This window comes from Peromyscus leucopus, chromosome 4 (genome assembly GCF_004664715.2).
Source record: "Peromyscus leucopus breed LL Stock chromosome 4, UCI_PerLeu_2.1, whole genome shotgun sequence".
NCBI classification, from domain to species: Eukaryota; Metazoa; Chordata; class Mammalia; order Rodentia; family Cricetidae; genus Peromyscus; species Peromyscus leucopus.
The window spans coordinates 54,533,986-54,548,824 of NC_051066.1; the positions used below are offsets into that span (position 1 = coordinate 54,533,986).

General features: G+C 42.5%; 1 protein-coding gene across 8 annotated transcripts in view; it reads right to left on the minus strand.

Moving 5' to 3' along the window:
• Window positions 1-14,839, minus strand: part of Znf385b (zinc finger protein 385B) — a 392,624-nt gene that overhangs the window by 81,778 nt on the left and 296,007 nt on the right. For all 8 annotated transcript variants that reach the window (XM_037204903.1, XM_037204901.1, XM_037204902.1 and 5 more), the window contains one exon: window positions 12,752-12,894. In XM_037204903.1, coding sequence (XP_037060798.1) covers window positions 12,752-12,894 — 143 coding nt within the window. The remainder of the gene's footprint in view (window positions 1-12,751; window positions 12,895-14,839) is intronic.

Consider the following 14,839-nt stretch of genomic DNA (forward strand, 5'->3'; position numbering starts at 1 on the left):
AAATAAAGAGCTGTAATAAAATGCCTAACTCTGCTTGCAACAGTGATAATTGCTTTATTGAATAAGGCTCTGCTAATTGTACAGCTTGACATTCAAAATTTGTTCATTTGACTTGAAATTATTTTACATGAATGCAGAGAGGCAAGGAGTTCAACCCAAAAGTAGTTTTAAGTAGAAGCACCTTCATTTTCTTTTAAATCTGTAAGAGGACGGTTATTTCCAGGAAAGGAAAATTTATTACCCAAACTTACTTCAGATATATACACAACATCTTCTCTCTAAATAGGGCCACCACAAAATAGGGGAAGGTAAGGCAGTGATGGCAGTCACTTTAAACAGGCGTCCAGTTTGCTTGCGCAGATATGGCATCAACCTTTTCTGATCGAGAAACAGAGAGACAGAGTTGGAGGATGGTTCAGTGAATAGAGCGCTTGATCTGCAAGCATGAGGACCCGGGTTCGGACCCCTAGGTGCCAGGCAAAATAACCACGCGTGGTGTCGTATGCCTGTAACCACAGCTCTGGAGTAGGGGCCAGCAGGCAGGTCTCCTGAGCTTGCTGGCTAGCTAGTCCAGCCAAGTGATGAGCACCAGGTTGAGTTTGAGACCCTGTCTCAAAGACACCCAATGTCTATCCCTGGCTTCCACATGCACAGGAATGGGTGCACGCGCCTGCATACACTAAACACGAACAATGAAAGAAACCAAGAAAATACTACATGAACAACACAGTGATTGGGCAGGGAACACCCAAGTGTCTCTCGGGAACGCTCAGCGGATGTATTGTTTCAGATGGGGCAGGGTGGCACATGCCTGCGATCCCAACACTTGGATAGTAGAAGAAGGATCAGTGCCATGAGTTCAAGGCCAGCATAGCTAGTAAAACAAACAAACAACAAACAAAAAACCCCCAAAACTACTATTTTGAGCAAAAAGCTATTTGCAATGTATCCATGTAGTAGGGAGATTTTCAGAAATGGTCTTAAATTATTATTATTTTTTTTTCATTTTCTGAAATTAGTTCTATCAGGATGCTGGTCCTTCAGTTTTCAGGACATTCATCTGAAATTTTTATTGACCATTATGCCTCTCCTATCATGTCTAACTTTTTACCTCTACCTAGTAATATAAGTCATGTTGTTTAAAATGTTTTGTATAATTAGTCCAGAATCACCAAATACCTGCCCTACAACAGAGTCATCCACAATCTCAGTGACTGGCAGTTATGGAAACACTTTAGTCTGACCAGCCCTCCTAAAGCTAGGGTTAAAAACTGTCCTCCGGGAATCAATCATGCTCTCAGCAGAGAAGAATATTTCGGAGATGTGAAAGCTGAAATGGAGACTATAATCTTTTGTGATTACCCTTGAGGCTGAAGCAAACGCAAAAAGGAAAGTCTATGAATTGCTGATAATTTCCTGTGATGACCCACTCCCAGGAAATTCAGATATTCCTCTAGCACTGTAACAAAAGGACTGTTCCCCAGACGTGGAGTTTCAAAGAACTCCACATCTGGGGGTCACAAAAGCTATTCATCCGTTCTAGGGGCCAGGCCTCGAAGACAGCAGCTCTCTGAAGACAATGTAGGCTCTGATTGCACCAGGACTGATCAACTGGGTGGCACACCCTGCCTTTCTAAAAAGTGCATTTTTGAAATAACCGATTCAAAAAATATATTAGTTTTAACTTACAAAAGTCTAAAGATTTATGTATTTTTCTGCTGATTCTACTGTCTATGATTAAATGCACATCTCTCTGAGTAAAATTTGATTTATTCTGAGAGGGAAAAAAAAAGATTGTCATACATATGTACTTACCCTAAAAGTCTATATGATACTAAGGATGGAACCTAGTAAGTTGCAATTACTCAGAGTTTGGGTAAAGTGATTTAAATCCAGGAAAAAAAGGTATATGGAGAAGGAAAGCAGTGGTGGGAGATGTGAAAACCCAAAGTAAAAAGCTGGGGGGGGACGACTTTAGGAATAAATGTTCATTATCAGTATGTGAAGGATACTTGGAATGTTGACTATTAGGACTGAGTCAAATCACTTCCTCAGGGGACACTGGCCTATCTGTGGTTTCACTAATGAATAATGCAGACTAAAGCATCTTCAAATTATGATGACAAAGTCTCATAGATAAATAGCTTTCAGCTTCCCAAGAGCTTTCCAAGTAACTTTAAAGAAAAACAGAGTGCAATCAAATTAATTGTATTCTTTTTTGTTCCTCCTCAACCTCCCCTGGATAGACTCTCTACCAAGCCTTCCCAGAATTCAGTTGTGATCATCTTAGTGCTTGGAGGAAGTCAGGTGATTCTGACCTCTATGTATGGCCTGCCATCATCTCATTCAGCTGGAACAAACTGAACATACACTGAAACTAGGTGTCATAATTAGAGTTTCTATTGCTGCGAAGAGACACCATGATCACAGCAAGTCTTATAAAGGAAAACATTTAATTGGGTGGTTTACAGTTCAGAGGTTCAGTCCATTATTATCATGGTGGGACATGGCAGTGTTCAGGCAGACATGGTGCTGGAGAGGTAGCTGAGAGTCCTATGCATTCCAGGCAGCAGGAAATGAACTGAGATACTGGGTGTGACTTGAACATAGATAAGATCTCAAAGCCTGCCTCCACAGTGACACACTTCCTTCAACAAGGCCATCCCTACTCCAACAAAGCCACATCTCCTAAAAGTGCTACTCTTTTGTGGGGGCATTTTTTTTTCAAACCACACCAAGTACAAGTATTTTAAACTGGAGCACTCATTTCATAAACTCCAGTTCTTGACCATATGCATAACCTTGTTATCTATGTTAATTATAGCTACTCCAATGCACAAAGCCAGTTCCAGTGTTGAAAATTATTTATTTACAACAGAAGGTATCAAAAGGATTGAAATATTAATATACATTACTATTTACTTGTAAGTATAGTGCCTTGCTATGCTGAGTCACTTTGTAAACATGATTAAAAATAATATTGCGATGTTATGCAACATTCGCCTCTCCCCCAAAAGGAAAATCAAACTCCATAAACTTTAGAAATTTCCCAAATATTCAATCCTACTCAGTTCTCTATGAATATAATCTACTTACACATTCATTATATAATGATGTGAATAGGAAGATACCATCATGCCGCCCAGTTTTAAGATGGAGAAAAATTAAAAAAAATAACCCTCTCAATATCACTCTCATATTCTGCTTGGGAAGCAGCAGAGCTCTCTCCCTTTTGGCTCCCACATGGACCCTGCTTTCCTGGCCAATAGGACCTGGAGTCATGCCTTCCTTTGAAGCCAGTCACTCCTCAGATTAAAGGGGATCCTCCTGATGGCTTCTGCAAGAGGTGGAATATAACGAATTCACGACTGACTAACCTTAGGAAGGACACCATCTCCTAATTTAGACGGGAAGTGCTTCCAAGTGTCCCGCCTGAGCAGTGACTGATCATCATTTCTGTGTCTGAGAGCTTCTGCTCCTTTTGGGGAACGGAGAGTCTGGGAGTTTGACTACACCGCAGTGACAAGGAACCATCTTAAATGTGACAGGAGCTTGGTGTCCACTGTGAAAAGTGAGGAAACTGGAAGGAGACATGTTTTCAACCAGGAGAATTATTTGCTAGCCACCGGCCAGTGGGAGAGAGAGGCTCCGCTGTGCTGCTGCGCCTCAGATCTCCACCTGGCTCAGAAACTACGCCTACAAGAGCTCGTGTTGGGACTGACAAAACAGAAGCATCTTCCGAATACGATGTGTGCGGTGCGCCAAGGAGGATTCTCAGCTTGACTTTGGGAGGATGTGTGAGGCACTTAAAACGGGGCCCCACGTGAATAAGCTGTGAGAAGTACACGCACTTCAATTCAGGTTCGGTGAAAGTGGAGGCCAGCCCTTGCCTGTCTCATTCTTTTCGCTCTTTTCAGTGCTAGCTCACTCTACTAGAAGAAACAGGGACACTGGGTTATATCCTTCAACCTTGTGACCCACAAAATGCCCAACAATGACAAGTAGCCTGTTTCATACATGAGCACATTAAAATAATTAATTGTCACATGTCTTCAAAACATGCAAACGCCCTGTGATTCTCAGTCCCAAGGAAACAGGGTATCACTCATATAACTTAAGCTATTTATCATTTTATTTCAAGCATCCAAACATAAAAAGGAAGTTATAAAAAAAAACTAAAGTGAAAGCTCAATTTGTGAGAAAGTCTTTTTCCACGATTCCTACTAAGCTTGCAGATGTGTTTTAACTTCACAGATTGCTAAATAGCACTCCAATTCATCTTTAGCACCCTCAATGCAGCCATAAAAGCAAAGAGACTGGAATATTCCACAGCGTGCTGCTCATCCACAAAGAGACTTAATGCTTAATTCTGAGCACAAGAATCAAGAAGGTGAAAAACACAGAAGAAAAAACAAAAAGAAAAACAAAACACTGTGCTACTGGATGGGCTCTCAAGCTCTTTGGGTACCACCACGATCAATCACTGGGTATCTCACTTAGAAATCCCTCTCTTGGGCTGTCGAGATTATCTTATGTATTAATATTTCCCTACCTTTTTTTTTTTTATTGAGCTTTCCCACTATATTACAGGCACACAAAGACTTGGTGACTGAGGCAAGCTAAGAACTGCCTGTGTCATGGAGGTCACTGACCAATTTCTAACTAGATTTAAGGCCTGCTCCATAGGAGGAAACACATGTCTGCTACTGTAAATCTGGCCAAGAACCTATGGTTGGGAACTCACAGGCCCCAGGGGTGAACCAACCACTATTATTCTGCTGAGTGGACATAGTATCAGAGTGCTCAGTCACAAATAGGACATTCATGTCCGACTGTCTCCCCTACTCCCTCCCTGGTGCCGGCCACAGGGCTGAGGGCCACTGCTGAAGAGAGGGTAGACAGACCAAAGAGCTGAGGTCAGAAGAACAGAGTGAACAGTGTCTTCTGTACTCATGAACCCACAGATTCTGTAGCTGTCTACATATGACTGGCGGAAGATCAAGCCAGTCAATGTTCTAGCATGGAAGGGGAAGGGATTCAGGAGCCCCCACCCCTAATTGAAGGGATACAGACAGCTGATGGCTTCTAGGGGAGAAAGAGTTAGTTTTCTCTAAGGGTGTGGCTCCTGGTACTTTGACTATACTCTGGTAGAGAGCCCCACATCCTGAATAATAAGAAGAGCATAACTTGGAATTGATGCTTATTTAAAAGAAAATAAAAACAAACAAAAAACCCAGACACAAACTTGGAGGGATAAGGAGTGGAGATGGATGGATATGGGAGGAGTTAGGAGGAGGAGGAGCAAATATAATCAAAATACACTGTATAAAATTCTCAAATTAATAAAAACACGTTTTTTAAAAGGAACAAGGCTGGAGGTTTCTTCTTTTCCTAATTACCCTGAGTTAATACACCGAGCATGTCAGTTGGGAATCAGGTAAAGCTGTTAAGGAAAATGGCCCAATGTAGACACCCTTTCTAAGGTGACTCTACTCCTGAAAAAATGCTGACCTGGGGCAGTGCAAGGCCGAGGACCTGTCTTGCCAGAAAAACCTAGTGAACCCTCCAAGTACACATAATCCTTGAAATCCTAGCACTGAAGATTCAGCCCAGAACACGTGAGGCTGAGACCGGGATAATGAAAGGGGCACACGGGAGGACACAGCATGCTGAAGCTGCAGAGGTCTCTTTCTAGCCTCCCCTCACCTGTGGTCCTTACCTCCTAAGGACCATCAAAATCTTAGCAGAATCCTCGAGAGCTTACAGTGAATTCCTGTCCGGGAGCAACTTCCGACCTATTTGTCAAGTTAACCTCTGCTTAGCACAATGAATGTAGCACCAGACATGCAGGAAATAGTGGTGAGTGGGTACCTTAAACAATGATTTAGAGGAGGAGAAGAAACTGGACTACCTTTTGTAGAAGCATCCCTTTCTACATACACAGCATGTAAGCTCTAGCTACATATCTCAGTGGAGGCTCAGGAGACCAGAGTAAAGGGAGGCTCGAACATAAAGTCTTTAGTAAGTTTTGAGGCTTTTGAGTGAGGCAAAGGATATGTGACATTTAAAAATGCCATGTTTGTGCTCTGAGGGAGGAGGAAAACAAGTGTGTGTGTGGTCACTGGGAATTTGTCTTTCCTCCCAGGGATCATATCTACATACTTTTTTTTTTCCTATGTCATATTTCATGGGGAGTGCAATATTCTCCAGACACATATATCCATGGGTAAGTATTTGTACAACAATCTTTGTTAGCTCTTTATTACATTTTAAAAGTTTTTCTTTTTTTTTTCCTTCAAGATTTTTTTCTAATTATGTGTGTGTCTCTGTGTGTATATGTACACATGAGTGCAGGTTCCTGCAGAGGCCAGAAGAGGGCACTGGAGTCCCTGGAGCTGGAGTTACCAGTAGTTGTGAGCCAACTTGCAGATGCTAGGAACTGAACTCAGATCCTCTGCAAGAGCAGTACTAACTCTCAAGCCTTCTCTGAAGTCTCCTGAAAGGTTGCTATAAATACATTTTTTTGTAATCATCTTCTAAGCATTGTTATGAATGTTCTAAGCCCAATAATGGGCAATAATTTTTACACCTTTCAAGTGACTCTAAGTAACTGTAGATGATTTCATCTCAGTGAAGCTTATTACATACTTCTTCAGAACATATAGAAGAGGATGGCTCTTTAGCATATTTTAAAGCTATTATCAAAAATAAAATTTCAACCACATTCTCTTTCCTTCTTTCTTCTTTAATGTGGCTGTGATAAAGGGATAGGTGTAGTTAGACACACTAGCATCTATAAAATATATGAAATATATAAAATTTTAATGCTAACAAGCACTGTTAAGAACATAAAAACCAGACTCAAAGAGCAAAGATTCACTTTGGGTTACATCAGCTGAAGCATTCCACTATACAAGAACAAACCAGAAATATGCACCTGAATGTAGGAATAAGGAGTTGATGCAATAGACATAAGGATTAAAAACAGTGAAAAAGTTCAGCATCCCAGACGACAGCAGGCTCCTTACAATGGCATCTCCTGAGTAACAGGCAAACTAATAGCAAAGTAAATGTGATTTTAATTTCTAATTCCCTTCTCTCAGCTCCAGTTGATAAATGCACTATTTCTATTATAAGCAAGACAGACTTTGGGTGCTTGTTGATATTTCCAGGCTATGAATGATTCAGATGCCAGAGGCTCTAGAACAGTAAGGTGACTTGCTTATGGCACTGGTGATCTCACAGCATGTCATGCATGACTCAGACAATCACACTGTGGCTTGAGACTTTATACTCGGAAATCATCTTTATTCTGTTCCACACATTTGATCATGTGTTAGGAAAAAATAATTTCAAGGTGGGGAGTGAGATCACAGTTTTTTTTCCCTAAAAAAAAAAAGGATTGGACCTCTTGCAGTGAAACAGCAGTTGTGCCTGCAGTTTCCTAGAAGAGTCGCAGAAACGTTGCAGGACCCGAGAAGAATTTCACATAAACAGGCTCATAAAACACCTGTCAATCACGGAGAAACCGAGGGGTGACTGTCTTCCCTAGGCAGCTCTTGATTGCAGCTAGAGCTCTGGAGAGGCATGTAAACACATCTCTTCCTGCATGCAGGCTGTGGCCTCTCAGAAGCGGCTTTAACTACCAGTACCTATGCTCATGTGGGATGGGAAATGTGTCGATTCTGAGCTCGCAGCAAACTACCACAGACTTCATGGTTTTACCACGGGACTTCATGTTCTCGCACTCCCGGAGGTCGGAAGTGTGAGCGGAGGTTGGTTTCTCTTTAGGGATAGATGCGTGCAGATGTATACACATATGCATGCAATAACAACAGTGAAAAAGAGGGCACAGGTTTGAAGGAAAGAGGGGCAGGGTAGATGGGAGGGTTTGGAGGAAAGAAGGAAAGAATGTTATAATTACCTTACAATCTCAAGAAATAAAAAAAAATAAAAAATTTGAACAGGTTGAGAACAGGTTAAAAATTGGCAAGCGTGGGGTGGGGCTGGGGAGGTGACTCTGTCTGAGTGCTCACTGCACACCAGCAGGAAAACTTCAGCCCGGCTGGGACGACGCAGACAGAAGACTTGAGGAGAAGGCGGCTGCCCTCGGAGACAAACGCTGACCACTGGGGCAGTGGGAGAAACGACCATCAGTGTGTAGCCAGGCAGAAAAGCCTACTGGGTCGGAGCTCTGAAGGTCAAAACCGTAAAGAGAATTGATGTTTGTGTTTTCACGGTCTTCACTTTTATAAATGACACAAACCATCTCTCTGTACGGCGGAACCACCAAAGCCGAACGCTGTTGCTGCTGGGCTGTGGCCATCAGGACATGGGGCCCAAATCATCACCTTCCTGATGGCCAGTTTCCTTATCTGCCTCTTTACAGCTTTGCTACATGGGAGTCTTACATTATTTGTTTATTCTTTTTCAAAAGAGTTATTTACATATCTCGATTTGTTTGAGCATTTGGCTGTATGTATGTGTAGGTACCATATGTATGTCTGGTGCCCTCAGAGGCAGAGCATCAAGCACTCTTAAGCACTGAGCCTCTCTCCAGCCCTGTGCTCATTCGTCATATATAGCATGGAAAGATTCAGTTGTGGAGTGTGAGAGAATACAGCCTGCTGTGGATATCGCTCTGTATAAATAAACACTGATTGGCCAGTAGCCAGCAGGAAGTATAGGCGGGACTAACAGAGAGGAGAATGGAGGGAACAGGAAGGGAGAGGGAGAGACAGATGGAGCTGCCAGGACAAGAAAGATGTAAGGTACCAATAAGCCACGAGCCACATGGCAAAGTACAGATTAACAGAAATGGGTTAAATATAAGAGTAAGAGCTAGACAATGATAGGCCTGAGCTAATGGCCAAGCAGTTTAAATAATATAAGCGTCTGTATGTTTATTTTATAAGTGGGCTAAGGGACTGCCAGGGCTTGGCCGGACCTGGAGAGAAAACTCCAGCTACAACAGCCTCTGAGTGAATGCTGGGAAACATAGATGCTACAATGCGTAAATTCAGCAGAGAACAAGGCACCAATCTGGTTTTAGACAATGACAGAAATCCGTTATTATTCATCCTTATTCATCACACAATGCTCTGCTCTACTATAAAGAAAGGAGAAAACATTACATTTCTGTTTGTTTATTGAGAACACAGTCTTACTAAGTAGCCTAGGCTGTCCTGGAATCCACTATGTTATACAGACCAGGCTGACTTCAGTCTCACGGAGATCTGCCTGCCTATGAGTACTGGGGTTAAAGGTGTGCCACCACACTTGGTTATGTCTTTTTAAAAGAGTTACTTTATTTTTTTACTAAAGTTTGTGTGTACATACACGTGTATGATGAGGCCAGAAGAAGGCACTGGATCCACTAGAGCTGGAATTAGACAACTGTGCACCAACTCATGTGGCTGTGAGGAACTGAGCTGGAGACAACTGTGCACCAACTCAGGTGGCTGTGAGGAACTGAGCTGGAGACAACTGTGCACCAACTCAGGTGGCTGTGAGGAACTGAGCTGGAGACCTGTGCAAGAGCAGCACGTGCTCTTCACCACTAGGCCATCTCTCCAGCTCTCAAGTGTATGTAATTTAAACTAACTCGAAGAAGGTAACAAGGCGGAGGATTTTCAAAACCTTTATCTGTGGGTCTTGGTATAGCAATAGAATTGCTACTTTTCAGATAAAAATTGATTAAGTTTGATCCCATTTCTCATATTGATTAATATCAACATTGGTTGAAAATAAAGTGAAACTACAATTCACCTTGTTTCTCAAAGAAGGAGTAGACAGAGACTTTAAAAATCTGCCAATAAGACACAACAGCTGGTGTACAAATATATTCTGCTTCAGCAGGACTGCTTGTAGAAGCTTGTATTTCATATTCAGAAAGTCATTTTCTCTTTACTAATGATCCTTCAGGAAATTATCTAGCATGTGTCCATCAAGGACAGGGAAAGATTTCTGATTGGGCTTTGTTCCCAGAGTGTGAGTAGGAGGTGGCATAGGCCTAAAGAGCCAAGGGCGTGAAGATCCAGCACACAAGTCTCAACGTTAAAAGATCATAATTCAAGCCCAGCTACTCTTCTTGACAACAGGAATTACAACCACTGACTCCTTAGTGTTTTGAGACCTGAATCCCTGGAGGGATAGAAAAGATCACAAATACATGATAATTTAAGTGTAATTATTAGTAGTGATATAGAAACATTTCCCTAGGGGAAAAAAAATCTGGTCATTGACCACATCTTAAAATCTCTTAGGAAATTTTCCAAATGAGTTGGGTGCTGGGATGGAAAAACCAGTAGGGAAAGGACAGTCATTTAAACTGCAACTCAGAGAGAAACACACACACACACACACACACACACACACACACACACACACACACAGAGAGAGAGAGAGAGAGAGAGAGAGAGAGAGAGAGAGAGAGAGAGAGAGAGACTCATCCCTCCTCCATGTGTGTGCAAGTGTGTGTGTATGTGTGCATCTGTGTATGTTTTGATAGAGGGCTCCACTATGGAGCCCAAGCTGACTTTGAACTGAAGATCCTCCTGTCTTAGTCCCACTGGCACTGGATAGGTGTGCACCACCATGCCCAACAAGATAAGAGAAGTCCCATTAGGGCTAACTTAATTTTTCATAGAGTATTAGAAAGGGGCATGACTTGGATTTAGTAAACTGAGCAAAATCAGTATTTCTGATAGGTTTTCTTGCAATTTCTTCACTGTAGTAATCAAGTAATATCAGCATTTGAAAATTTTAGAGCTTATTTTTTCTAAGAAGAAAAAACATTATAAAAAGAATATTCATTGAGTTTTATCAATATAGTGTAAGATTGTTTTGCACAATAAATAAGTAGTATGGCATGTCAGTGCATCTGTGAGCCCTGTGCCACACTAATAAGTCAATGTAAATTTTACATTTATGTTAAGAAAGAACTTTGTGAAAGCATTCATTCTATTTTTGTTTAACAGCCTTTAAAAACCTAGATGCAATAGCATGCAAGACATTTTGAAAATCGACAACGGTGGCCTCCAGAACATCACTGAGTATCTGTTAGGTGTGAGGCGTTGGAAGGAGCCGGGACGAAGGGGCTAGCTGTGACAACATATTCCTAGTAAAGGAAGTAGAGTGTGATGGGGCAGAGAATGAAGTTTTCATGTTGCCTTGAGTGCTAATGTTTTCTTAGAAGCCGAACATATTTGTAAGACAGCTATAATCTCCTGTGGGCAAATTTAAAAAAAAAAAAAATCAAGCTACTTGTTCTGACAATCACGTGTGAGACGAGTTAAAATGTCAAAGCAGAGGCAAACACTTAAGCTTGCTCCTCACCCAGGGTGCTTATCAACAGCCCCCTCCCTTGTGCTGCAGTCCACAGCCAACAGGTGACCCAAACACAAATACCTAGAAAACATCCGAAGTACAGTGTGATGTTTGAAACGACTGCAGATTCAGTGACAGGCTCACTTTGGGAGGGTCACTCTCACTTGTGATGGATTCACGTGGCCAAGATGGGCCCTGATTGATCTAATTTCCATGCTCCTTTGGATTAGAAACCGTGCTTACCTTTTCATGCCTTAAAACAATAACCAAACCCAACAAAAAAGCCTGTTGGCTTTGGCTAGAAAAGAAAAGAAAAGAGAAACATTCAACCATTTACTCGGCCAGTCAAAGGCAGAGCCTTTCCAAAGCTGTATGGTCCTTCACTTGCTGATTACCATACGGCACTGGGACCCAACAGAAGGCTTGTCAACAGATTCTATTTACAACCCTCGAGGAAAAACCCTCTTGCTTTTTTCACTTCTGCAGGAGATAAGTTTGCAAAGAGGGGACATCTGGCAGGGCTGCAAAGCACACTGTCTGGTGCTGTTGATAACACGATTATTTGTTTTGATCATGGCAGCATCTAGAATGTTCCTGTTCAGGACTACCATCCTGCCCCACCAAATGTATTTATCTATGGTGCAGATATAATCCATGCGGTCCCTTCAGTGTTCAACCTTTCTCCTGCTAGCAGTTTCCAATCTAGCAGTTTCCCAGAATCCTGCTGTTCAATGATGTCAGCTCTACTTGGCATGTCTATGAAATGCCTTTCGTTCAAATAAAAGGAAGTTGGGCGATTGACATGAATATGCTGGTCAGAGCGAGCAATTCACTAGTGTTATGTATGTTTAATGGGGAATCGCTACACACTGTATAGAAAATTAATATGTAGATTTCAAATGAATATCTATCTTTCTCGTCAGAGTCAGATTCAATAACTCACAAGAGCTCCCAAAGAAAAACTATGTCTAGATGAAAGTCATATTTTATCTAACACATCTCCCAAATAAAAAGGCACCCAGAGAGACAAATCCCACAGTTGTTGCTTTTAGTTTTCTTCACAGTAAAAATAGAAAAAAAAAAAAAAATCAATGTGGCTCGATGTCTCTAAATTGTGTGCCCTTGAACACACCTGAACAGGGCCTCAGGAAGAACAGAGAAGGTAAAGCCATGTGAAGTTCATCCAAACTGGACACCGTTAACAGGTGAGAATCATCTCTGGAGACATTAGTAAAGCCCACAGGCTGCCTATTGTTTGGGCTGAGTTCCATGAGTGAGGCATTTTCCACAGCACAGCCGAGAGGTAGAACCTCTGCCACACACACTTTGGAAACAGACTCTAGCCATGGTCTACCTGGGAATGTCGTGACAGAAAGGAGACTGCAGTACAGAGGCATAGGAAAATAAAAATGCATTTACTCACTGTGTTAAAATTTGGAAAGAGTCCCACAGCAGAGCTGCTGTCCACTGGAAAAGACATGAATGGCTTGATGTCCAGCGAAGGCTGCATCATCAGGGTGGGTGTGCGCACGAGAGCGGGAAGGGTAGTAGTGTGGCATGCACTGCCTGCCAAGAACACAACAAAACAGATTCAGTCTCTCACTCACATCCATTTCCCTCCCAAGCACTCAGGGCCAACACAAGGCTGCTGAGCTGCGACCGGCAAAACACAAGAGTCACAGAGGCAAGCACCTGGCAAATACTGTCAAAAAGAGCTCTTCGTGGACTGAGACACATGCAGAATACTTCCCTGTGCATAAGCCAAGGGCTTCTCAGGGTCAGGTGACACACCGTTCCAGGTTCCACCAGCAGGTGTGGCGTAAGGTGAATGTCCCAGCGTCCAACCCTCCTGGCATCTTTGAGACCCCACAAACTGCTGGAGAGTAAAGGGAGGGCTTCTCAAGGTGCTCTTTACTATTGGGAATAAACAGCCAGCAGCAAGTTTTATGCAAATCAGAGATAATTACTGGGGTTTCATGAGGAAGGAAACCTTGGACTTTGGCAGTTAGTGGCTATCGTTATGACTCAACTCGTTGTCTTGAAAATGATCACAAAATTTTCCTTACTCTAGGGGAAAGAGGAAGTCTAGACTTGGGATGGCTAGAGAACACAAGAAGGTGGGTTATGGTCTGCTTGCAGACATGGAGTTTGGGGACAGGAACTCATCATTGTGTCTTACTTTTTATACCTAATGAACTTGTGTTCTTTGGGCACCTGTCCTCTTGAATAGTTGTATTAGCTGTTCCTTCCTTCCTTCAGTATCTGGTTTAATTCAGGACTCGGTGATTTAGAATGATGTTGGCTTTCCTCCTGGTGATTAGCAGTCTAGAGTCTATATACATTTGCTGGCCTGGTTGGCTCTCTGGGAGACAGGCTCTGGCATGCTTTGTGTGTGTGCGCATGCCTGCTTGTGCAGGTATGTGTGCGCATGTGTACCCCATATGTAGAGACCAGAAGTCAGCATCAAGTGTCATTTCTCAGGAACCCATCATCTTGTTTTCTGAGCCAGGGTGTTTTACTGGGGCTTTGCAGATCTGGCAGGCTGGCAGCCAGTGGCCCAAGGGATCCCCCGGTCTCTGCCTCCCCAGCTGAGATTGCAAAAGTTGTCTCCCAGAGTGTACCGCCTTGGCTGCCTTTCATGTGGGTGCTGGGGATCAAACTCAAGTCCTCATGGTTGCATGGCAAATACTTTATCTACTGAGCTACTATGTACACAGTCCCGTGTATGTATGTATGTATGTATGTATGTATGTATGTATGTGTGTATGTATACTAATTACATATCAGATAATTCACCCACTTACACTGTAAATTGAATAGTTTTTTTTTTTTTTGGCATATTCAGAGTGGTAAACATCATCTTCACATGCAGAACATTTTCATGACTTAAACTCTACACGTAGCAGCAGTCCCTTTCCATTTCACCCAGCATCCCTAGCTTCTGACAACTACCAATCAATTTTCTTTATGTATAGATTTAGCTATCCAGAACATGCCATTTAAATAAAACCTTCCATGTCTTTTGTGACTGCCTTCGTTTGTTTGAGATTAATGCTTTCAAGGATTACTCGTACTGTAGCACACATCAGGGTAAGGTGCCTTTTCAAGGCTGAATGCTGCTGTCCTACTGTGGGAATGTCCCACATTTTGCATATTCATTTATCAGATCATGGGCATTTGGATTAGTTGTCCTTAGGGAGCATTCTGAAGAGGGCTGGGCAGCAACATGAGGCCTCAGTTCCCCCTGGCCTGCCTATCTTAGATCACACAATAATTTCATGCCTAGAATCCCTCACTTGCGTGAGGGAGAAATGAGGAGTGTGAGAAAATGCCCCAACTATTAAAGTGTCCGCCAGCCTCTTACAGTGTCTCCAAATCACTGAAGTTCCCGCCTCAGTGATAAACTGTTTGGTAATGAGTTTCCGAAGAAACTGGTGGCATGTGGCCAGTCAGTTGTGGCTAGTATTGGCAATAGTGTTGAGTAGAGTGTCATAGCTCATTTACACTGATC